The 25,764-nt window shown below is 43.3% G+C and overlaps 2 protein-coding genes across 5 annotated transcripts in view; both read right to left on the bottom strand.

Moving 5' to 3' along the window:
- The window catches only part of PTGR1 (prostaglandin reductase 1), a 43,563-nt gene extending 42,090 nt beyond the window's left edge, over positions 1-1,473 (bottom strand). Inside the window, exon 1 of the mRNA XM_059836440.1 lies at positions 894-1,473. The gene's annotated coding sequence lies outside the window, so the exon portion shown is untranslated. The remainder of the gene's footprint in view (positions 1-893) is intronic.
- Positions 1,474-4,241: 2,768 nt separating this feature from the next.
- ECPAS (Ecm29 proteasome adaptor and scaffold) overlaps positions 4,242-25,764 on the bottom strand; it is a 59,076-nt gene continuing 37,553 nt past the window's right edge. For 3 of the 4 annotated variants that reach the window (XM_059836429.1, XM_059836428.1, XM_059836431.1), the window contains 22 exons: positions 24,924-24,989; positions 24,561-24,678; positions 22,613-22,780; positions 21,683-21,762; positions 20,833-20,938; positions 20,169-20,216; positions 19,109-19,230; positions 17,882-18,032; positions 17,025-17,090; positions 15,234-15,323; positions 14,677-14,743; positions 13,949-14,040; positions 13,794-13,860; positions 13,368-13,559; positions 12,181-12,389; positions 11,495-11,538; positions 10,793-10,985; positions 10,086-10,230; positions 9,390-9,495; positions 9,149-9,237; positions 7,898-7,969; positions 4,242-7,062 (listed from right to left, as the gene is read on the bottom strand). In XM_059836429.1, coding sequence (XP_059692412.1) covers positions 6,923-7,062; positions 7,898-7,969; positions 9,149-9,237; positions 9,390-9,495; positions 10,086-10,230; positions 10,793-10,985; positions 11,495-11,538; positions 12,181-12,389; positions 13,368-13,559; positions 13,794-13,860; positions 13,949-14,040; positions 14,677-14,743; positions 15,234-15,323; positions 17,025-17,090; positions 17,882-18,032; positions 19,109-19,230; positions 20,169-20,216; positions 20,833-20,938; positions 21,683-21,762; positions 22,613-22,780; positions 24,561-24,678; positions 24,924-24,989 — 2,431 coding nt within the window. In that variant the 3' untranslated portion in view covers positions 4,242-6,922. The remainder of the gene's footprint in view (positions 7,063-7,897; positions 7,970-9,148; positions 9,238-9,389; positions 9,496-10,085; positions 10,231-10,792; positions 10,986-11,494; positions 11,539-12,180; positions 12,390-13,367; positions 13,560-13,793; positions 13,861-13,948; positions 14,041-14,676; positions 14,744-15,233; positions 15,324-17,024; positions 17,091-17,881; positions 18,033-19,108; positions 19,231-20,168; positions 20,217-20,832; positions 20,939-21,682; positions 21,763-22,612; positions 22,781-24,560; positions 24,679-24,923; positions 24,990-25,764) is intronic. The other variant, XR_009485026.1, reaches the window with a different exon arrangement.

Raw genomic sequence — 25,764 nt, 5'->3', positions numbered from 1 at the left:
GGACCCACTGCAGGAAGGAGAACAAACATGTCGGAACTCAGGACATCCCTCTGGGAGTCCAGAGTTTCCGGGACCCTTGCCAGGGGGCTCAGAGGCCCTGGCACACAGTCCAGAACACCAGCGGGTTCGATTACGAATCATGGAACAACTTACCACCTTTACATGAAGAGATAAAAGCCACGGCAGTTTAGATAGTGCAAAAATAAAGTACTCACAGAGTGTAAATGTAGGTTTTAGGATTTTTGGTATAGGGGTTTCTGGGGACAAGATGGAGGGATTTGGGTGTGTCAAGCCTTTCTTCTTCTTTTTCTCTGCCTCCATCTTCACTGGTGATGTTGGCACTTTTAGATTGGTTTAGAGTAGAAGCTCACTGTCTAATATAGATGATAGGTATTGGAAAATAATTGTAAATATTGTACACGTAGTTTGTAGTATAAAAAGATAACGCTGCCCTGGGGGCAAACAGAGTGCCTCTGACTGTCCTGCTGGACGGACCTCCGCTGGACAGGGAGAAAATTTTATAGATAAGGTACAATAAACCTTGAGACCGAAAAACTGAAGAGCTCCGACTGATCCTTTGAACGCACAGGCTGAAACAGAGACTTTTACCAACAAACCGGGGTCTCAAACCACACGGGACCCCACACAAACACAGCTCAAGAGGTTTGTCAACTGTCAATCAAAACCTCTAATCAGACATTGGATCAGAACAGTTCAAGAGATCTCTAACTCATATTATAAATTCCAAGAAATCAGTTACCAACTCTAGTATAGTAACAAACCATTGGCAGTCTGCCAAAGGACTGGCAGTCTGACTCACCAAAACCCATTTCTCAGTGCAAGCAGACGCCCACATGGCAGCAAAGAAGGTATTAATAAACACATGCACATACCCAAATCATCCAAATCTGGCAAAATGAGACATCTGTTTGCCACAGGTGCAAACCTTTAGGCCTCTGGGATTATCCCAGCAGTAAGGTACAGCAGGTCAAACCTTGGTGGGCTTTCAATGAAATTGCTTTCTGCAGGGTCCGCGCACTTTGATAGAAGAATCATGCAAGGCTTTTGGCCTATGCAATCATGTCCTGAATAAACAACTTGAGTGATAAAACTGAACTCAGGTCCAAATTGCATCCTCAAAGTTTTCAAAACAATTCAGTAGAATTGACCAAATTCAGAAACACTTGAGAAAAATGCTGGAAAGTCATGGCAACAGCCCTTAATATGCAACCAGGCTGAGCCTAAGTTGTGACATTCCAGTCTGATCCGAGTCTATGAATACGATGCCCTTTTTTTCCCAGAAAGGCCAGCTGCAACAGCGGGTTTTATGACCCTGGGGCGGGGCGGGGGACCCGGTCCTGGCGGACGGACCAAGGACCCCAAACCCGGCCCACGGGGTGGGGTCTTTGTTTCCACAGCCCGCCCCCACGATGCTGCGAGTGTCCCGGCCACAGGAGTGGCCGAACGCCTCCTCCTCCTGTCCTAATTCTCTCCAGGACCACTGGTCCACGTTGGCAGATGGAAAGGAGAGGTTTTTCCGGGATTATAAAATTTCACCCTGAGTTTGGGGTTCTTGGCACCACCCCCGTCTGCCCAGGACAAGCGGGTGATCCGCGCTCCCTCCGGCGCCTCCTTGCCCACGATACAAGTGATTGTTGCCCAGTCCCCTGGTTCGCGGCCCCACCCCCATCCCCCCGGGGCAGGAGACCGGCGGCACCGTGCTTGGAGACCGCCTCTCCCGCCCCGCAGAGGGGAGCGGGGGGCCGAGGTGCCCCGAGCCCCGCGGGGAGCTCCACAGGGCGAGGGCGCCCCCCGTCCAACAGAGGGTTTATCCCAGGAAAACGTTGGTTCCCAGAAAAGCTCTGAGTTTCAGAGTTCTCAGTTTTCCGGCACCGGCAGAGAGCAGCTGCGCGGCGCCTGCGCTGCAGAGCAGGCTGGTGTCTCCTTTCACTCTCCCCGCCTCAGGAGGCTCGGGACCGTCGGAGGAAGGGGAAAGGGAGACTAGACTGAAGGAGACTGGGCTGCTTGCAGGCTCCGATGCAGGCGGGAAGCGGAGCACCGAGCTCCTGCAGGGACTGGTCGTGCAGTGGAAGGAGCGGTGTTCCCTGGCGGATCGCAGGGGGTCCTCCAGGGCCGCGTGGTGCCCCGCCAGGCTCTGCCGAGCGGGCTGAGGGTCGGGCCCGGGGACGCAGCCGCGGAATCCGCGGCTGGAGAGGCGGCGGCGGCTGGCGCTGGCAGGGGGGGCCGCTCGGTGCGCCGGCCACGGGCGCACGCAAAAGCGCCGCGGCGGCTCCTCCCGCTCCAGGGGGACGTGGCGCCGCTGGCAGTGTCTTTGGGCGGCGGCTCCAGCCCGTCCTGCGCATGCTCCAGCGAAACAGAAGAAAGTCGCAGTGCCGTCCCACCCCGCGCCGCGCGGGCCGGGAGCCAGCGGAGCCGGGTCGGTGGCGTCGCAGTCCGCGGCTCGGGACCGCTTTTCCCGGGGCTTTCCACTGAAGGGCTTTCGAGATGGGTCTCCAGGCAGGCAGTGAATGCCTTGTGACCGCATCGCCTGTGGTGACTGCAGTTAGCAAACAATCACCTAGGGATTCCCAAGTCTCCGAACGGAATGCAGCGCTCACATCTGCTGCGAACCTGCCCAGGCCCGCAGACCGCAGAGCCCTCCATCAGAGACAGCGAGTCTCATGGGCGGGACAAAAGCTCGTCGCTAGAAAGTTGGTTTATCATTTTCAAGGAAAACCCGTCCCTCAGCAGGCGTCCACTTCAGGAGACAGACAGTGTTGGGAAAAAACTGTCCCCACTCAGTTCCCAGCCTCTCGGGGCCGTCGCCCGCGGTCCGAACGGGACCAGTCTTCTCAGGAGGACGCAGGGCACAGTCAGTGTTACCTCGCTCCGCATGGCAAACGGCGTCCGATTCACGAGGGGTCTCCCTGTTCAGCCTCGGCTGCGAACTCGGCCGGACCCTCCAGGGTCCCGTCCTTCACCCTCGGCTGCAGATCACGTCGGAGTCGCCAGATGACGCGGTTGAGTCAGGGACAGACGAAATGACCCCATGGCTCAGAGGAGATCCTTTATTAAGAGCTAGCATGCTTTTATAACCAGGATCGCTAAGGTAAAACCTGATTGGTCTCAAAGTGAAAACCTTTCACACTATTGGTGAACTAAGAATAGCACACTCTGAAGGTACATATCTATAAACAACATGAACAGAGAGATAATAGTTGTTTTCATTCTTCCTCTCTTAAGTTTCCCAGGCTTGAAGCCTGGGAGAATTCTCTTTGACTGAACTGAGAATCTCCACACTCACCTGTTATCAAATTCCACAGAAAAGTATAATTGGTATGTAATTGTTTTTTAAGGAGCAAAGCAATCCTCAACAACTAACTCCTAAGCTCTTTTTACAATTTTTAACTTGTTGTTACTCAATATAAACAATGGCATATAACACAACCCGGTTTTGTGTGTGCTTTCCTTCCTCAAAGTTCTTCACTGAGCTGTGCCTTCTCAGAATTGAACCATTTCTCAGTTTTTAATTTATCTGAATTTTTCCTGCTGCTTTTACCGGCCAGAAATGACATGTCTGTGGGGCTTAAGTCCAAACCAGCTTTATCACAGCACTGCACAGCAGGTCCAGCCCACCACAGCACAGGACCCTTGCACGGTCTCTGCGTATGGTGGGTGTATGGTCTGACAGCATTTCCCTTGCCAGAGCACGCTTCAGCCACTTGGTAACCAGCATAGGTGAGGTTTGTGTTCATATGCTGTCCTCTGCTTACCTCAGTCATGTCCCTCCCTTCTTTTTCTTCCCTTCTGAATACTGTTTAGAAAAGTATATATAACTGAGGTTGCACTGGGGGGGGGAAATGTGTGCATGTCTGGAATAATTTGGAAATACTGAAGTTCTTTAATATTATTTTACTAAGTTTTCAATCTCAACTTTAGTAAGTTTTCATGGCCTCATCTACCATGTATTTGTAATACATACAAGACTGTATATATAATAAATGCAAAGAAAGTGTCTTTAATACAGACACATGCCCTAACCCTGCCTGATTTCAGGAGACCAAGCCATGGTTTCAAAAACACACACTTCCTTCCAGGGCTGCAGAGCCACCAGGTGTCTCCATGAGGGGAGGGCAGCAGGCCAGCATGGAGCACAACAGCAGCACACACTGAATCTGGATTACAGGAACACTATAAATTACCCACCGCAGGAGAAAAAAACACTACCAGTTACTCCAAGGAACAGATCATGCAGCTTTTATTTAGTTTTTTCCTTTTTGGTAAGCAGGAGGGTTTTCTTTCAGTCAGACCATTCACATATTTGGACAGTACAGATTGCAGTAAATTTGATGGAGATCTTGCAACATTAGAAAACTTTTCTCAATATACATCCATTTAAGCAACAGCTTTTAAGTCAGAGCAGGAGTGCTAGAGTCGAGTCTGCGCACTGCACTCCAGGTATACAAAGCACTGCAGCAGCACAAGAAATGCCCGTGCTGGGCAAAGTACAGTGTGTTTTACATAGTGCAATCACTTTTAGAGGAGAAACTCTAGGAAGGCCACATCTATTTTTTATTATTTTTTTTTAATTCTATCAAGTTTACAAATGCGAAGGGGGTAGAAATCAAACCTCTGACTTAATTAACTTTTGTACAGGTAGGTTTTGTGTATAGGCACATGCTTTAGAGAGGAGCTCTGAATCTGCTCTGTAATCACGAGAAAGACATATTGCTTTGTGATTCAGAAAGTGTCATACCATCTCTAACCTTCCTAACACTCTTGGCCAGAGTTGTAAATCCAGCTGTTTATAATAGAGTTCCTAGAATACGCTCTTCCCTCTAGTGTAAATCCCCAATAGAGAAATTCAGGTTGCTATTGACAATGATTACAGTTATTCTGTGTACAGTCATTTGACCATACTAGGCATTGCCTCTGAATACTCCAGTCCACAGTGAAAGCTCAAATTACCAGAGACATGGAGGCTCTTACTTTTCTGTTACTGTCACTCATCAATATGAAAAAACCCAAGTCAGACAATGAACTGCTACAGCAAAGCATCACTGGTAATATTCACCTAATACCAAAAAAAAAAAAAAAAAAAAAGAGCACTCATGACACTACATGTCACGGTAAGCAAGTTTTTAAAGATACTGCAAAATTGTTTGCCCAGTAAAGTTTTAAAATGTACACTGTGCTCAATAGTTCAAACTACACGTAAACAAAGAGCAGCTCCCTGCAACAAGGTGTAAATCAAAACATTGTAGCACCAGCTCCCAGCACCAAGGAGTTGCCCACTGACCAGTTCTAATGTACAATGCAATAGTGCTCGCTGAGGTTTCTGCTACACAAGAGCCACAGTGGGACAGCTCTGCCCATTTCTTCCTGACGTTCTCTTACCAGGTGTGCACAAATTGCATTCTTCCCTATGGAGAGCAAGTCAGACAACAAGATTGTTACAGTACCAGGAAACACTGACTGGGGAATGGCACCTGAGGGGAAAGTAGGTACTGCATACCTGAATCTGAATAAATGGGCATGGAGGAAACATGATGTCATCTGAGCAATCCTCTCCTTAACAGAGCAGATCTGAAAGGAGCTGCAGACTGCAAAAAAAGAAACAAGCCTTCCGGTGCTGAGAGCCATGAACATGATATTGCCCACACTAATGATTTTATTTCACCATCAGCAAAGCATTTATCCCCAAAAAGTTGTACACATACTGGTCAGATTATGGAGCAGTGCTATCTTCACACTATTAAAGTTTGTTGTTATAGTGGTCAGATTTGTCTTTTGTTAGAGGAGGAAAAAAAAGGAGACAGGCAGTAGGGCCACATCACCATATAGCAATTTTACTCCCATATTAATGCAGATATAATCTTCTTAAGTGCAAATTGCTAGAAACCAGCATGACTTGGGCTCTGATAAATGACAGATGATTCCGTTTCTTACAAATATTGACAAGTCTAAATTGTTACAGGTTTCCAAAGCAAGAACAGGTTTACGAACAGGAAGGGAATAAAACATTACCACTACTATTAAAAAAATGTGTCATTTCAAACTTCAAACGCTCTTCAAAAACATATCTAAAAAAGATTGTTTTCCATTTTTTTTTTTATTTCCTGGAGCTAAGGAGTGTCCATGCAAAACAATTTTGAGAAGAGCAGTGTTCCACCTGGGTACCAACTAGGCTCAACTTTGTCCCACACAGCTCAGTAAAGTGCTCTCTTGTGCATCCTTTTGGGGAAAAAGTTCTCATTTAAAGTTTGGGAGGCCAAGGTTGCCAGCTGGGGAAGGCATAGTCTTGGTCAATCCATGCTGAGGTCAGAGAAGGAGGAAGGAGTGAAGTTAACAGTACTCTGCCTTTCATAATGCACAGACAACAGGCTGCAAGGGAGGAGCAAGCAGAAGCAGAGGTGGGTGTCAGATGAAACCCTGCCCCTGGGAAACCACAGGAGTTGAACACAGGCCTCATCAAGGGAAGCATTTTGTTCTCTACAGATAACAAACACCAGCACTACTGGGGTAGACACCAGTTAACAGATCTCTACATACAAAAAATGTCAAAACTAAATGTGATTTTACTTTCTGTACTGGTGGATTTTCAGCAGTTTTTCTGAAGGACAAAGGGGGTCTGAGTAACATTCTTCTGCCTGTTAAAAAAAAAAAAGCATCTTGCCCTTGCGTTTATGTTGCACACTTACAAACATTATAGGGCAGATGAGAGGTATCTGCTGATAAAACAACTAATGATTAGCTTAAGAGTAAAAATAATATTAATGGGGAAAAGAATTTAAGGCATTTTTTATTTTGGCCAGGAATGATGCATCCTACAGAGTAATCTTCATTTCCCCACTTGGTTTTCAGACCACTGCACTTTTTTGCTTTTGTTTTACATGGCACTTTGAAATTTATGTTTTACAACTTAGTCAAGATTTTCAAGTGTTCTCTTCAACACAAATGCCCTCTCTTGTAGCTCAGGTCTGCTATCTGATGCCATCGTAGACAACGAACGAATGAGGTGCTCTCTGCTTTCTCGTGTCAGGCTTTCCCACTGCTGAGCTTCTGTGCAGATAAAGACAGACAGACATTGGACATGAACACCAGAAAACAAAACAAAAAAATTCCAAAAGGACACTGCTTTCCCCAGACAGGCTAAAAGAGTGACTGCTTCGACCTTTCACTCACATTTCATACTGCACTTCCAGGAGAACTCAGATTCACCCGGATGCTCAGGTGCATGTGCTGCCTCCTGACAGCAAGTTGCACCTCTCTAGACCAGGTGTCATTGTCTAAGCCTGCAACGTGTGAACACAAGGGCCTGAAGAGCAACATGTTTCCCATGCTGCAAATGGCTCATGAAAGAGGCATGTAAAGTTTTTGCCAGAATAAAGGAAACATGAAATGCATACCAGAAACCCAAAGGAAAAATTTGCTACATAACAACTGCATATGAACCTGAGACCTAAGACGACCTCACCCTATGAAGACAATTCTGCAAGTCTTGAATACTAAATAATAAAGAGAAACCAAACTTGACACTGAAAATGTAAAAATCACTCTTCTGTACTAAAAGGAGCTCCCCCCTCTGTGGAGCTTGAACATAATACAGACAGATCTGACAAGACAGTTCTGTGAGCTCCATGTGGGACTCTCCTTGCTGAACATTTTCCTCACCAAAGAAAATGGTATTCAATGGTACTTTAGAACTTGATAATAGCTTTGGTTACTTCAAGGCCTCTCCTACTTCCAAGGAGCTTCCCCAGAATTGCCAGTCCCAGCTTCCCCAGAATCGCTCCAAGCAGAAGGAAAGGCCATCTCTCCAGAGTTTCAGGCCATACAGCCAGGTGCCATATTTACCAAGCAGTGGCTCTTCCAGGTGGCAAGTAAAAAGTCTCACCTTGTAGTCTGGTGAGCAGCAGTTGTATCACAGACAAAGCTTCTGTTCTTATGGACGTGTAGCTTTTGTTTTCTAAGAGATTTAAAGAAAACAGACAAAAAAACCCAAAACCACATTGAGAACCAAATGCATTCACCTTACAAAAAGCAGTCACCTCTGTGATCTCCAGACCACTTTTGCTAACACAGTTCACTGAGCTCTTGTTTGTGCTGTCAGTCTGCAGTGCCCACTTGAACACGAGGCTCATTTGAATGGTAGAAAGTCAGCAACTGGAGGCTGACAAGTCAACTAAACCTTGTGCATTGCCTCTGCCAGTACCACAGTGCTACTGTTCCTTACATATTTCAACGGGGAACAAAAGGCTGCCATAGCTGCAGGGTGATGGCAGACAACTTCTGTGTGTAACAGAATGTTCTAGGAAGTTGTACTGGTTGGAGACCATACAAATGTTATCAAGCAGGATTAAGTGAGGGTACGTAAACCCCATGCCAGCCATCAAGCACAAGCTTGTCAGCTTATCACAAAAAGCTACTTGGTCTCTGAGCAAAAATCTTACTAAGGTGAGGACCCTAGTTCTCATTCCATGAGGACTGATACCTAAAAGAAACTTTCTCCAAAGGGGTCTCTGAATTGGTAGCAAGCACTAAATTAAGTGCTGTCTTTAGGCACATCTGAAACAAGACCACATGCAGGTACGAGATATGGGGCACTGTGACAGTCACAGGACAAGTGGAAACACTACCAAAGTAACAGAGGCCCATGACTGTCAAGATGACACATGCAGCACTTATATATGGGTGCCCTGCTCCAGTAGAGCACAAACTGCCTCTAAGCCTTGGAGCTTCATGCTGGCTATCTGAGAAAATTTGGGGTATCTTTTGGGTATTATAATCTTAGATACATAATGCATATGTATCTAAGAAGTCTGAATGGTGGAGGAGAAAACCTTGTGTTTCCTTAAATTAGGATTGCTTGATTGTGTTCTGAGAGGTTGCACAGTGCATCTGTCTCTCCCTCCCCATGCAGAGCTCTCTTGCACCAGAGGAACACACTTCTCTGTGAACTGCACCCTGCACACTGCTGTCTCAAACAATGCAACTTCACAATAATCACCACAGTGCAAGGAACAGCTAAATGTTACCTCTACAACTTCTGCTTATTCTGCATTTCCTCTACCACACAAACCCCCAGAGGAAAACTGTATTAACAAGCAATTCATCATCCATCACAAACTAGGAGAAGTCCATTTACCTAAAGAATGGGTGATAGAGGAACAGGTTTCCAACAGTATTTCTGTCAAAGCCACAGGATCAGAGTGCTCCTCATCAAACAGCATTAGCCTGTCAAATGCAAAAACAGTCAGGCATCCTGCATCACTGGGACAGAAGTTTGCTCAACTTCTCCATTAATTCAGTGTCATCAAATTCACAGAACAGTTTCAAGCAAGAAGGAGAAGCAAATCACTGAAGTGGACTACAGAAAGAAGAATTACCCTTGAAAGTAGGCATTCATGGCTTGTAGCACTCCAAGCTGCACTTTCCACGTGCTGAGTTTCAGACGGTCACACATTAACTTGCAAAACTCTTGGCGATAGCAACCTACAGGAGAACAAGGACATCATCACTGTGTTACCACACACTTACTCGTCTGTCTCTAAAGTGCTCCTCAACAAGTGACATCAAGCTATTCACTGCATATGACCAAGTCAACATCCTGTAACGAGTGACCCTGAAAATCTTCACCACATCAACTCACTAATTACAAATGCTAGCAGACGAAACAGCTGCATTACACACTCTGTCATGCTAATAAAAGCAACCTTTTCCCAACCCTCTCCAGGTATTCCCAATCCTTGTACTAGCTTTGATGCAAATGTAAATCTGAGCAGCAGGGTTAGGCTTCTTTTCATTAAACAAGCCACCTCACCCAGCCTGCATATCGATAAACTCAGAACATTTTTGTGAAGTGAATTTAAGACAACAGTACAGGATTTTTCCCAAGAATGGCTTATTTTGCAAGAAAGCAGTTGGGGCAACTATCTCAATTAAGACCCTCACAATCTGCCTGGAGTAAGATCCTGCATCTTCTCCTGCCCTCCTCTCATTCTGCACGTGATCTCCAGGTTCTTCCCTTCAGCTTTTCATTGTAACAAAAAATAGTTTGTTCTGCATGTCATCAGCTGACTTACGCTGTGTCTCCAGGCTCCTCGGCCAGGCTTTGCCCAGGGTCTCAAAGGCACAGATCAGGGACTCCATCTGAACCTCCTTCTCCCTCATGTCCTCATCCTCTTCATCATGCTTTGGAAAAGCTGCTCCCATGCTCTCCAGAGAGTTCTGCAGAGGCCACGGGGACAGAAGGATGAGGGCAGGCTAGGCACACACCGCAGTGCAGCTCAGTCTCTCCCTGCAGCCTGCACACACCAGCCCTCGTGCCCAGCTCTGGCGCTGCTGGCAGCTGCACAGGCACAGCAGGCTCCATGGTCTGGCACCCAGACCACATGCCTGTGCTACACAAGTCCCACTCCCAGAGCTGCAAAGCTTTGCTGATACTAAACACAAGCACTCTACACAGCTTCCCAGGAGCCTTCCGCTGGCTGTAGAGCAGTCAGGAATTAACTTTTCGAGTGGTAACAGGGCAGTGGCGGACATCACAGGCAGGAATCTGTCTAAAGAACAGTTGAGCTAACTCAGAATTTGGGCAGCACAGGTAGAACCACCCCAGGGCTCGCCAACTGTCTGGTATTCAGCTCCACCAAAGATCTGGCTGAGTATGGGGAATCCCTCATATCATCAGCCCTCTGGGCAGAAGTCTGGCATGCAGCCAGCATCACTGGGACTATCACCACTTGGGTGTTCTGCTTTGAAAGAGAGAAAACTCAAAAAGTTGAACTGTCACCTTCTTTATCATGGGGAAGATGATATCAGCAAGTTCCTGGAACCGATCTTCCTTTGTTACCTGCAGCACCCCAGCTGCACAGCGCAGTGCCACCATCTTATACTTCAGGTTTTCTTTACGACATTCTTTCAGGAGAGCCTGGACAACATCTGTGATGGTAGGCTGACCTGGCACTGACTTCTGCAGCTCTGCACTGAAATGCAAGGCACATGGACACTATCATGTTAATCTCTTCTCAAAATCTGCTGTTCCCACAGAGGAATTAATTCCTGTGTCCAGAACTCAGTGGCCTACCAGTAGTTGTAACAGAACTTACACAGGGGGGCTCTTTCTCACTGTTTGTCTGCTCTCCCTGTTTTATTCTCTCTTTTTCTCATATGCTTCCAAGGCACTTGCTCCCTCACTACCTCTTCTACCTCTTCCTCATTTTCCCATTTAAGGTCTCCATCTTCCCCCTTAGTCTCTGCTTTCCTCTTAGCAATTGTGGCCTCTCTACACTCTCCTCTTCCTCTCTAAATCAACCATTTACTTCTGCAGGTCTCTCTGAAGCATCACTTGCTCCTCACATGCTGATAAGAGATCAGGATGGTGATGACAAACTTTCTATAATCTCCTCAGTACCCTACATGCAATAACACTGTACAACAACCTCCCTTTTGAGATCTCAGATCCTGAGGGTACCACCTCATTCAAGCCACTTACCTGCAAGCAGAAACCACACTGCCAACGGCCTTTAACAGCTCCTCCTGGAATGACAGAAGAGACATCACTGAGAAGTGCCACACAGCCAAAATGTACAGTCCTGCTGCACGGGGCAAACCTTCGTGTTCTTCTGCAAGGGGCAGTGGGGAAACATGCCTGTGACAGCAGTTCAGAGAAGCAATGTCTATCTCTTGCCACTCCTCCTGCAGAGGACTTAGCTTTGACAATCTGCACAGAGCTGGCAGCAAAAAGGGGCCGTGCAGCACCTCTGAGCACATGCTAGTATCCCTCCAGGATAGAAATGGTGCAGTGGAATTAGTCAAAGTGGGAACCTGGAGCAGTGTCATGTCATAGTTTGTCTCAGGTATCCTGTCCTTTCCCAGGTGTCAATCACTGTTTGCCTTTCGGTCAAGCAGCAAAGGCTAGACAAGCCCAGGCAAGCCCCATCCGGACATATGTTGGAATTTATTTCAACAGGAACCCTACTCCTAAAGCAGTCTGAATTTCAGGTGCCTACCTATCTTCCCAGTCATTTCTGTTTCTGCTAAATGCAGGATAAAAGGCAGACTCCCTACATCAGCATTCTTATTGTGCTGCTCTGCAGCAGAGAACATTGCATTTTCTGACTTAAGGGCTGCACGCTGCTGGGCTCACAGCAACCCATGAGGTGACAATTCCCTGTTTACCTTCCCAGTCCAGGTTCTCCCTGGCAGGCCTTGCAGCAGTGCAGAGAGCACCATTCCCAGATGTGGCGGTACAAGGGAGCCTGTCTGTTTGGCAATTGATGCCATGGCAGCTGCTCCCTGAGCTTTCATCTTCCAGGACTGGGACTGCAGAGCCTTCTGGGTGATGGATATCAACTCCTGCAAATACAGTCTGATCCCACCCTGAGTACCTGCATGTCAAATGGAGGAAAACGATAATTTTGCAACAAAACAAATATACCTTTGATCTTACTAAAAAACCCTCAAAGATAACAATACAACAAAAACCACCACAAGTGAACAAGACCAGTGCTACCCTGGCAAAACCAAAAAACAACCAGTTATAGGTCTCTTGGGGTTTTTTGCTATGAGATACACCAGAAAGGTCTACTTCAGGCAAAAGCGTGTAGAATTCCTCACAGCCTGGTCGAAGATGGGTTTTTTCTAGGGGTTCCAAATACAGTCTTTGTTGTGTATTTAGACAGAGAGCTCATTTCAGTCCTTCCATATAGCAGACACTAGACACTGTGAGTCTGTTTCTAAGCAATATAATGTCTTTTTTTTTTTTTTTCCCTTCCAAGAACAGGTTACTAGAGAACCTTTTTCAGCTCCTTTCTCACACTCCTGAAAAGTCATCTGGTCACTGAGGAACCAAATCTTAAATCTGAAAGAGTCAGCAAGACAGTACTATAATGCATCCAGATCTTCATCTATAGAAAGAACTGCACTTCTATAGCATAGATTCATTCAATGAATCTAAAACCAGAGGTATTACCACAGAGATCTCCAAAAGAGAGAAAGGTCAAAGCCCCTGGAACTTTGAAATGTGCAGCAGCCCCTATAGGCTGACATAAAAATTTCCAAAGATGTCTAGTTATCTGCACCATCAGGGCCATTATTACAGGGGCATTCAGAGTGTATCACAATTTTAAAATACTTCTACTGTGACTGTCCACCCTTGTGATCAATGTCCCTGTAATTATTTAAAACAGCCAGAGAAGGCCAACTTCATACAAGAAATCTAGAGCAAGGAAGAAAATGGGAACAAGCTTTCCAAATCTCTTACCATGAAAACTAAAACCCTGCATTTTCAAAATGGAATTCCAGAAAGCATGCTATTTCTTGTCCCATGCTTTCCAGAAAGCTTTACTATTCTTAATATAACGTACCAGGTACATTTTCCTGCCAAACTTCAGTCCACAGAGTAGAATTCTCTTTCTCTCCTTTCTCTTCCTCAGGAACTTCATGCATCCCAAGAAAAGCCAATGGCAGCACCTGCTTGGCATGGTTCTTCAGTACATCTGGGCTGTAGCGTCCCATAGCATGCACAGTTAAAGCACAGCCTGCTCTGTAAACTGGCTCTGAAAGAGCAAAACAAGCACCTTATGACTGTGAACCAGGATTATCATTTTAACTGCTTGGTTTGCCTCTTGGAAAGCAGAGTACTGCACAGTATTGTGTAACATTGTATAGGAATTATTCAGCCAGTGAAACCTAGCATCAGGACATATAAATGTTTCTTTACTAGCTTTTGATGTCACCAGGAACTTTTTCTGCACTGTATTCTGTAAGTGAATACCTCAAAAGCAACACACCTTCCTTCTCCATGTACCAGCTGCTGAGTTTGTGCAGCAGTTTCTCAGTGCTACTGTCTCGGGAAGTCTGTAAGAAGGAAGAGACTCAAATTATTCAAACACTTCAAAGAAGACCACCTATAAAAAAGCAAAATAAAACTTAAAGCCCAGCTTACCCTGACTAGATGCCCCATAGCAAAGGCAAAAGACTTCTGTACCACACTATTGCGATCAGTCAGGCCACTCAGTAAAGCACTCATAAGTTTGCCTGTTGGAAGAGACTTTACTTTATCAAAAAACATTATGTTTTATTCCGTCTAGCAAGAATTGCAATAACCTGCATTTCATTAGACTGCCTGAATTAATGCATTTTTCCTCACTGCATGTATGTGTGGTTATTAAGTCTGTAAGTCCTTATGTTTAGTGTTTTGCACACCTTGACTGATAATGTTCCTATATGCAAGCACTCAATGCTTTCATGCTTTCAGCTTCATTTCTATTTTACAACAGAAATGTGAGGTTCTTTCTACTATCAGAAGAGACTCAATGAAGCCAAGGTCGCTGTTCATGGTCCAGCCATAACTCAAATTGAAAGAACAAGTGCATACTGACAGTGCTGCAATAAGACAGGCATTGTTAGACTGCTCCAAGAAAAACAAGAAATATTTTTGCCTATTCCTACTCAGTGCTAGTGAATTCCCTCAACCCCTTCCTCTACCTCTTCCAACTTGGTGGGGTACTGAACCTACTCCAAGCATGCCAATCTCAAACAAAAAAGCTAACTTCAAACAGCTCTCTGATAAAAATAAACATGTAACGATCATTCTTGTCCTAAACTCAAGGGAAGAAACACCACAGCAACAAAAAGTCCCTTTAAATCCTGACACTAAGAGACAAATCTTACCTGAATAAGGTGTTAAGTCTTGAGGGCACTGTGTGGTTAATGACACAATTACACTGGCACAGCCCCCCTGGAAGGTTGCAAGGGAAAACAAAAGTAAGATAAAACAATATTTTCCACTGGTCATTATTGTTAATACTTGCTATGGCGCTACCTGCACTTGTAAGACATGATCTACACCCACTGACCTCTATTCTCATAATCCAAGAGCAGTAAAAGTAGAAGTAGTAAAAGTTTGCAAAACATGAATGACAAGAATTGAAAGAGGAAGTGAAAAAGGACCCACAGTCAGGACAAATGATCCTAGAAGATTTGCAGCAATCAAGGACAACCTTCTGCACTCATGTGTCACAGAGTACAGCAGCCATGTAGCCTAGAGGAGGCTAGGGCAGCACACATTCAGTAGAGTGATGTAGTAGAGTGGGACTCAGATGTCAAATGACTCCAGTATCTATCAACCCAAGCTGTTGTTTTAAAAGACATAGTCAAAGGAACCATATTTACACTGATCTATATTCCCCTCTTCATTTCCAAAAGAATTATTAAAACCACAGACATACCTTTGTGCCAAGGCCAACTCCACTTTTGATCAGTTCACACAGCCGAGGGACCAACTCACCGAGTACAGACACATCCAAATACTGCAAGCTCTAGAGAAAGGCAAGAGACAGGGAGAGAGAGGAAAAAAAGTAAAAAAAAGAAAGGTAATGATAGTAACTTAAGTTGGTATATTTCTAGCAGAGGCTGCCTCAGCACTGCTGGCTGGTCCTGATCTGAATCACAAGAGCTTGCTGCATGATGAGAAAAAGCCCACATGAAGTGGATTCCACCACATACAGATTCTCCTGCCTTACTTCTCTGTTGAGCTGACCTTGCTAAAACTATCATTTGCTGGAACTGATGTTCTCTGGCACTCCAACTGCTAAGGAAGCCTGAAACTAACACACACATGAGAATGAGATACAAAGGCATCTGCATCTTAGAACAAAACCTAACATTTCCCCAACTCTCTGAAACCAGGAAGCAACAATATATCCAAACTAGGGCCAAATATATCCAAAACTGGGCCTCATGTTACCAGCACTCTATGTAACACACTGTTTCTAGAGGGGAGATCCATTCTCTAGCAAATTCAAGGATCACATATCAAATAATAGAATAAATAAAGGTAACTTCATGAGTGTCCAAAGCCAGATCAACTGTTACTTCCCCCTCCATCACTGGTATGGTGAAGGAAATTATCCATATAATCTCCCAGCCAGCCCAAGAATATACAGAAGGTTGCTCATAAGCCAGGACATCTTCACAATACTCCAGGGAAGCCATTACTATCTCTCCCCTACCCTACAAAATCCCAATCAACAAATCAGGGCACCACAGCTGTTCCCCCAGGGCTAGCACGGTAGGGCATGGCCCGGAGGAGGGACAGCAGCAGCTGCTGCAGCCTGCAGGGTTGCAGCAAGTATACTTTGACATGGAGCCTTTCATTCCCAACCACTTTACACTCTATTTATAGAGACCACTTCACCTGACATCAAAACTCAACTCCACATGTTGTTATGTACAGGAGGGCTTGCTGTTGCTGTCCAGAAGTCAAGGAAACAATAAATTGCTCTGATGGCTACAACTCCCCTAAAATTTGCTCCACCGTCACATTCTCTACCTGCCCACATGCCCCTGGCATGCAATGCCTGAGCAGAAAAGAGGTGCCTTTTTTTGGGAAGGGACAGGCTCTTACAGAGGACAAGGAGTTCTGTCAGGACAGATCCTACAGCACAGCATCTGGCTATCAGCAACTCCTCCTCCAGCAGAAGAAAACTCTGGTGCCAAACCACTTGCTGACAGTGCTTCCAGTGATTTCAGCATTTTCTCTAAGTACCTCCACCATGAAAGTCTGGGCAAGGCACAGATGGGAATATCTAAGGCACCACAATGCAATGGCTGAACAGCATTTACCAACAATGACTATCATCAGCTGAAGGCCCAGATGAGAAGCTGTTTTGGAGTTGTGGGCTAGAGATGAAGGGACATGCTAGCTAACATAACCCAGAATCAGCTGAGGCCCCATCCAAAGAAAAGCACTGGAAGTGCTCTTCATCAAAGCAGGCAGGTCTTTAGATGAAGAAACAATCCATCTAACTCCAAATGGAGCCACAGTTATTCACAACTGATCTGAGGGGAAAGGACTGGTGGCATGGTGAGAAGTCTGTACATGAAAAAGGAAGTGAACACACAGCCACAGATGTGATAAGAAAACAAACCCTGAAGAGATATTCTGTAAAGCTTCCATTTTAATTCCTCTGCTTCTACAACATACCTTACACTGGAACCCTTCTGAAATCAATACTTACCATGTTAATGGTTTCCATCATGGGAGATGACTTGACAGCACTAAGTCTGGCACTATCCATTGCAGTCTAAAAACAAACAAACAAACAAAAACAACAGGGGAAAAACACCAAACAAATCCAAGTGTAAACACAACATGAAAACAGTAGAAAGGACAACAACATCAGCCGTAACTCACTACCTTACACTAAAACCTATTTCAGATGCACTGAGAAAGCAATTATGCCTACAGACTAGGAATGTTTCCCTTTCAGAGGCAGACTGATGTTCTAGAGGGGGAGAGAGAGGAAGAGAAAACAAAGGTGGGGGAAAAGAGATAAAATCTCACACCGAACTGTTCATATTGTTCACTCCCTTTTCATTTGGAAAGGGATAATCTAATTGAATCACAATGAAATTAGCTAAATTTGTTTCTAATCAATGGATTTCAATCACTTTCTCAAAAAGACTGTGATTTCTTAATATGGTTCTCTGAGAACAATTAAAGAACACAGTGCTGACAACATCCACCTCCAGCCCACAGTGCTACAGCATGCCTTCCAATTGAAGTTATATGAAGTCCTGAAGTTAATCTCTTGGAAAAACAGCAGTAACATTTAAAAACAGATTACTAAAATTGCTCTTCACTTTTGGAAACATACAGTGGTCTAAGGAATAAAAATAATCCCAATCCTTCAAAAAAACTCCACATTGGTACAGCCATATTCCATGACCAAACTTTTTAGTAACTTACTAGCTATTTCTCTTTGCTTTTTGAACACCTCTCTATCAAATCTGCTATTTTTCTGTTCAATTAATGAAGACTAAATCTTTATCATCTTTGCTCTGTTGATACTTCCCTTGTTATAGCTGCACTTACTTTCTCTTGATCTGTTGCAGAAAGACTCAAATAATTGAGTACTTGAGGCTCCAGCACACTCAAGGATTCCAGCAGGGCTGGGATAAGTTTTGGTGCATGAGGTTTCAGCATAGATCCAGCACTTTTACTGATCTTCACAAGAGTGTTAATACTGGAAAAAGATTAAAGGAGAGGTCAACAGAGAGACTCACAAAATGGTCTGAAAAGCCTCTCTGATCTACTGTAATCCAGATATACTGATTTAAATATTCCTTCAAACAAAACCATGTGTAATTTTTGCTTAAACAAAATTATTCCCTAGCCCTGAACTTCCAAGGGATGTTATGTATATTTTGGCCAGAATTGTTTACTTTGGCCCTGGAATCACAAAGGGTATGGGCAAAGAGGCAGTACTGCAGAGAGATAAGGAAGAAATAACACAACCCCATGTTTTAAACAAGCACTGTGCAAAGTCACCCTGAGACATTAATTGTCTCTGTCCAAGAAAAGACAAGTTACAATAATCTATTCAAACCTTACTAGTCAGTTTCAGACTGATCACATCTTTCAGGCTGCATTTTGACAAAGGGGTTTTTTATCTTCAAAAGGAATGAAAAAAGTTCAAGAAATATTCTTTTGTTAGAAGCCTTCTAGCTTTCCTAAGAATTGTTTTTGTGAAGACCAGCTAGCTACCCTTCAATTCTGAATTTTCCAGTTTTTCTGACCCTCAGTCAAAGGAAAGAATAAACAAGGTTATAAACTGACAAGCACATAAAGTCCCTACACATCAAGGAACACTGACATAAAATGTATTTGAACAGTGTGACCAAGTGCAGTCACATGTGGGATGTGAACTGTCAATATTCACAAGAACTTGTGAAATCAGACATGGCTGTTTGAAGAACCATGGGACTTTTGTTTGCAACCAGAACAAATATGCCAGTCCCAAGGGACAGCCTTAGCATGGCACACTGCTTCTGAATCAGCCTGCCATTTGTACAGGAAGAAAATTCAGTTCCTGCTGGGAACTGAATCTGGGCATTTGCAGAGAGGACATATACTCCCAAAAGACAGGCAAAGTTCTCATGGCTGCTGTTTAAACTCTGTGAAAAAAGAACTCAGCAGGAAAGCTCTTTTGGAGTGCAACTTGTCACTTCAAACACAAAAAACATTCTGCAACTCAGGTGAATAAGCTTGGTGTCTTTGGTCAAGACCCGACCCCAGGAACTTTCATAGTGCAAAACTAACCTGAGAGATCGGACTTCAGCAACTGTGCTTACTATTCCTTTGTCTAGGAGGCAAGGGAGCAACACAGCTATTGTCTTCTGACCTGCTGCTCCTTTAGAGGGGTCACACATTTTCACACAGACCTGGGGATAGGTGAGAATCAGTGCTGCAAACATGTACAAACCTCCCCCACAGATTATATTAAAGCACCTTCTCCTTCAGACAGAAGAAGCCAACAACAACTAAACAAACTGCTCAAGCCCAGGCTCTGTTACACCCTCATATTCCCTGCACAAGGTAGTTAAGCCAACTAAGTTAACTACAGTCAACTTCCAGAAATGGCAAATTCAGAGCCTAGCAGGTCTTGACCTGAATCTGGATGAACAGATAAATCAAAAACAGCCTCTCAGTTGAAGGACAGCCTATCTCAGCCACAGGGACTCAACCATTCGACACAGAAGAGCAGCAAGTCACAGATAAGAACACATTCTGCAATCACAACCTTTCACAACACTTTGCAACCAGATCCTTACTTGCAGCATTAAAATGCCATGCACTATGAAGACTGTGATTTTAAACGCAGCACTTTAGATCCGCTGCCACCCATATGACTTTTTTAGAGGATCACCAAACAAATTATCAAGTGCGTCCTACACCCAAAAAACTTAGTCAGTAACAGCATCACAGAGAAGTCCATACACAGTTACTCTGTTTCATAAGAGTGACATACCACCAGGCTTGGTCAACTAGATCAGTCAATCTTGCTAAACTAAGTTTACTTAAATTCCATCCCCAAGTAAGGAAAAAACAACATCAGAGAAAAAACCCACAGTTTATTATATCCTTCCTTTGCTAGTATAGACCTTAACATGGCATTACCCTCAAGCAGCAGGACTTCATTAGCATCAATAAAAGTACAGGGGAGTGGTGATGCTTATTATGATTGTTCTCCAGGGCTGTCTTTCACAACTGGATCTTACACATGAAATCCTCTGTGTAAATATAGTCTATGGTCACCCCTGAGATCAAAACCATACATGCCTTGTCTACATGTGCATATGACAAAATTGTAGAGTTTTACCTTGCCTAAAGTTTTTAGAGCTAGTTCTGCCGCCTTTCGCACAGTCTCCTAAAAAAAGAAGTCACCAATTACTTCTGTTATTTTTATTCTTCTAGAATGATTAATATTAATTGATAAGCATTAACACTAGAACAGACAAGGCTATCTTCATGGCCAATACTTAATAGAAAGTAGCAATATCTTTAGAAGAAAGTATTAGAACATTGTTCAAAGAAATTCTGGCTTTGGTCCATCTGAGTATCTGGTACAATCAATACACTGACAGAGCTGAAACCCAGAAAGACCCAAAGACTCTGACATTACATATCCAAGTTCAGCACACCATGTATCACAATGTATCAGTTCAGCACATTAGAAGTCCAAAATGTGTGTTTTTATATTCAAAAGTTAAGCAACTACTCAGAAATTCTTTTTATCAAGGAAAAATCTGAAATAATCTAGAATAAGCACAGCCAGAACAAAAACCAACACTTCAAACATAAAGAGAATTTCCAACGTGGCAATAAAATTTTACTTTCAAGGAGCATGAATTTCTAGTCTGCTTAATACTCAAAACTCCCACTAGCTTCAAGCTCACTTGTCAGAGAATCTCTCTTTAAACACCTCAGAGCTTGATCACTGTACTTTTTGTTGAAGATTCTTATTCAGTTCTCAGTCCCATTACCTTAATGTCATCTTGCACTCTAAACAGGACTTCCCAGATCTCTGGAAGCTTGTCTATGACATCATCCAAAGGTCTTCCTCTTAATAAGTCATTTAGTGCCAGACAACTGCAAACAGGAAATTTTATTTCTTTCACAGTGTTCTTACTTGATATAGATGTTTATATTCAGATATCTTTATAAATATAAATAAATAGTTTAGAAAAAATGAGAACTGTTTCACACTCCTTACTTTCGCCAAACACTAAATCTACTCTGTCACAAGAATGTCTTCTTTGGCAGAGAAAAAAATGCTCAGTCATTCAGGTAAAACTTGAAATATTTGACAGGAAGTGAAAAAAGCTGCTGAGGTGAAAACTGCTACTGCAAACATTCCAGTGACAAAACTGTTTTAGTCTTCTCTTCTTTAAGCATACAATAAGAAGAAACCAAAATGTATTAAGTATGGAACTGAAATTAAAATGGAGGTTTTCAGTACAGCATAGCTACAAACCATTTATTAAAAACGGCATCCTGCTGCCAAGTACATAACTTCAGATTAACAAGGTTTTCCAAGAGAAACTATTATTTCAGATTCAAGGATAGGCAAGAACTAGTAAGTAGAAAACTCATTCTTCAGAAGATGTTGTTGAGTGTAAAGCAACATGCACTAAAAAATTTCAGCAAATAGCTGAAGTTTGTATCATACTTCCAAGGGCAGGCTTGGAAGTATGAGTACAAGGCCTGGGCTGTTATTTTGATGAAAGGATATGTTCTCTTTTCCTCCTCAATCTCTTCAGGTTAACAAGTTTACAGTGAACAAGAGAAAAGAACCGCGTTCAAAGACAAATCTAATACTTTTCCTAGCAATACCTGGATTCTCTGATCCTCCAAAGACTGCTGGTTAGGTTACTGATCAAATCCTCAAGAATTTCCTTCATGTACTTATCAACCTATAATGAAAAAAGGAAAAATCATGAAACAAGCACAGCTATGCATCCTTCCCCAGTACTCTGTAAAAAAAGAGTACTCATGGACAATACAACCTGCTTTCAGACACATCAGATGAACTAATGCTTGCCAGTGCTGTGCAAACTTTCTCCGACTGTGCTTTAGACATGCCTTTCTCTGCACTGCTTGAGTGCTTAACATTGTGAAAGATTCAAGAAAAGTCCCCTATGACCTTTATCAGCTGAACTGTTAAAATGCAATACCACACATGTATTTACTCAAGAAGCAGTTGTGCTTTAGTGAGGGATTAGAGTGCATGACTTCACACTGAGATCAGCTTTCCTAGAAGAAAAAAATGCAAACCCAATTCCAAGCCTTGCAGAACCAGAGCAAGAAAATCACTTATTCCTGAAATACACCTGGGAGGAGTGCTCCTCAAACAGATGGAATAGCCTCCAACCATGAGCTTCCTCCCACTTAAAAAGTGAGGAACTATATTTAGATGCTCTTCCTTTAGGAAGGCATCTTAGGCCATAAGGATTCCCGAAAAACTTATCATAAGCAATATCAAAGCACTATCAAAGTGGAAAGACCCCATTTTAAGTAAGTAATAAATTTTAATGCTGGCTGCACAAACAAGGTCAGCAAAATCCTTTCACATATGAGAGAGAGTGCAAAACCTCTGTGAAAGCTCCAAGCTGGCCCATGGATTTAAACACCTCCTTTCCAGTGCAGTATCTCACCCCTTTCTGCACAGCCCGTCCTTTCACAAAATGCATCTCTCCCATGAGGATCTCCGACACACTGCTGGCTGGCAGCAAAGCCCCTAGCTGCACTTTGCTGGTCACTCACCATCGACTTGTCAGTGACCAGCGCATTCCAAATGCTGGTCATTGCCTGCCGAATGCCCAGGTTGGGGTCAAACTGGTAACGGTAGAGCCGGGGAAGAAGCTGGGGCAAAAATGGAGCCAGCTGCTCTCCAGCCTTGGCAGCTATCACATTGAAACCAAAAGCTGCTCCCTGAAATAGCAACAAAATAGTATTTGTTGAAACATTGATCACTCATGCAGTTATTGCTCATGGACACCACATAGTCAGGGACAAAGCGGACTGACATGGTTCAGATTTAGACCAGATCAAAAGGTCCAGAATACTACTAGAATTAGCCCATCCTCACTGCTACAGTAACACAGTAATCTCACACTCAGCAGACAACATACTACTTCAAAACTTTCTTCCAACCTTAAAGTCAAGATATTGATTGATCTCATTTGCAGAAATAGTACTGGTGAATTAAAACTATGCAGATTTAAAAGAAGATTTAAAGAAGATTTAAAAGAAGATTTAAAAGAATCTTCAAAAGAAGATTCTTTCTTGGTTAAACTGGTGAGGGGTGGGCAACTGCTTCCTTACAACTCTGCTGATTTAGAAAAGTTGGAATAACTCAGGAACTGAAAAACTATAAAGAAAATAACTTTACCTTATTTCTAAAACCTGGAACTTCTGGGGATTATAATTTTGCATCTGTCCATATTTACTTTAAACTTCAGTACTCTTCTATGACCTTTTCTTTCTCTAACACTCAGTTCTACTGTCACTTCTAATGCAGTGGAACTGATGCTTGCCTGTGAGGTCCCACGAGATTTGGCAGAATAGCCCAAGAAGAAATTACTCAATGAAGGCAGTGCAGTGACTGCCTTTAATGACTGCCTGTTTTCTGACTTGCAGTGTCAAATGCTGCCACTCAAAATCCCACACTAGGGACTTCAAAGGACAGGATGTGTTGTTTGGGTAATCTAGAAAACAGCAATAAAGACACATTTTCAGTTAGGACCACTGCCATGAAAAGCAAGAATCTGCAGAAAGTGTAAGGAAAAGCAAGGCCTCCAAGGCCCTGAACAGCATGCTCTGTTTAGCTCTTGTGGGGGGTTTAGAGCAGAGATTTCCAGATGTCCCCTTCAACTTAAAAGATTTTGCAAATTCTTCAAATGCCAAAGCTCAATCCACACCTTCTGAGTGGATTTTTTTGACTCATCTACACTGGAGAAATTCCACAAGGGTTAGGAACCTAACTATGCTCCTGTGCTTTTGAAGTCACAGTGCTGAGGGCGGTCTTGAGAGGTGCTGCTGAATTGTCAAACTCTGGATGAGAGTTAAAGCTGGGACTTGTTTTTAGCACTAAGTGGTGTTGTCAGGGATTTAAAACAAGTTCTTCCATGCTCCTGTGAAACCAGTGAAGAGTCCCCACATAAAAACTCTGAATAGTACACCTAAATCTTCAAGCTTATGATACTCCTTTTTTCACCAGGAAGGGCATCCAACAGTATTTTAGGCTTTGCTAAAACTCCCAGCTGTTTTAAAATACCAAAACTTGAGTTAAAAAGGGATACTTTTGACAACAATGCTTTCTAGCAACTTGCTCATTACTTTTTACTCTGCCTCCTTAAATAACAAAGATAACTTTCCTTGGCATCCAAAATTTCATCCAGTTTTCAAAACATTATCACTGTTTGAACACATTAAGGATTGTCCTTCTATGCACACTCAAAAAAAAAAAAAGGATGTCAGATAATTCAGAGGGGGATGTAGGATTATATGAATACTCTGATACCAAAGTTTTGTTTTAAGAATTTCAAATAATCCTGAATTTTTTTCTCAGCCTGCTCCATTTGCCTTGGACTGATACCAAAGCATCAACGCATGCAGTTATTCATAAAACATATAACCAGAAATAGAGAAATGGATTGTTGTTTCCAGAGTTCAGAGTGGGAATGGAATTTGTATGAAAGCAGAGCACTACCTTCCGAGAATTCCACATGGCATGATGGTTGGCCAGATTCATGAATTTGTACACCAGGTCTGGCTGATTGAGGTCACTAGCCAGTGAACAAAGCTCCTTGTAGGTAGAAAGACCTTGACTTTGAAAAGCAGAAGGGAAATCAGTGTTACTATTTTTATTTAGACAAATGCTACAACACCTAAAGCTACATTTAATTCACGTTGTAAAGCAGGCAGAGAAAGGTGAGTAGTGCATCTGTATTACACAGAAATAGTTACAGTAACTTGGAGAACAAGAAGGAACAAAATGTCAGGTAGCATATTTTTAAGGGAATTCTGTATAAGCACTCACTGTGTCTCTGTCAGAGACTATAAGTAAACTTACCCATCTGGAGTTTTACTCAGACCTCCCTGAAATACCACGGTTTCTCCAGTCATCTCATGTTTGGCTCTGATAGAAAAGAATGCCAGTATTAGCATTACCAAACTCTAGTTGAATACACTGCACACTATAGAACAGGTAATTTTGCTCTATTAACTCAGGAACTTCACAATTTTTTCAGTTCCAATCCCACAAAAAGCATACAGGTGGGCAAAGCTACACACACTGCAAGGAATGTCATTAACCTGTAAAACATGTAATGTTAAGGAGACATTACAGCAAGTGAAGAGTTTTGCTGTAGAAAGGTAGAAAGTCAAAACACTGAATGATGACTTTTTAGCTCTGTCCAGACATGAGCCATATAATGGACAGCAAATCTGTACTTAAAAATGAAATAGTATCATTTCCATTCATCTTATTTCTTCCTGCTTACCACCAATGAATCCCTAATCCAAGCCTAGGTTTTTATGATTCAGTGGTCAAACCTACACCAGGTTAGACAGGAGAAGTCCATTAAAGAGCATTTCAAATACTGACCAACATGATCTCGAGCCATGAGTCTTAAGACCAGCATTTGTCATGCTGAAGCTGACAAGCAACCATTAACAGCACTTCCTTAGCAAAAGGTGCATTTCAGCACAAGCAAGTCACCACTTCCGCAACATTTACAATGTGCAGAGTTGCTGCAAGTGGTCATTGCTCTCTGCAATGACACAATGCAGCAAGTAGCAAATCTAAGCAAATCCCAACCCATTTGAACTGCTTCAATCAGAACTGACATATTATTTTGAAGCTTTGCTGAATGGAACAAAACTAGAACAACTTCAGTCACAAACTACTCTAA

Source organism: Haemorhous mexicanus, chromosome Z, assembly GCF_027477595.1.
Source record: "Haemorhous mexicanus isolate bHaeMex1 chromosome Z, bHaeMex1.pri, whole genome shotgun sequence".
Lineage (NCBI taxonomy): Eukaryota > Metazoa > Chordata > Aves > Passeriformes > Fringillidae > Haemorhous > Haemorhous mexicanus.
Note: the sequence above shows the minus strand (reverse complement) of the source record. Positions and strands in the feature narration are given on the sequence as shown.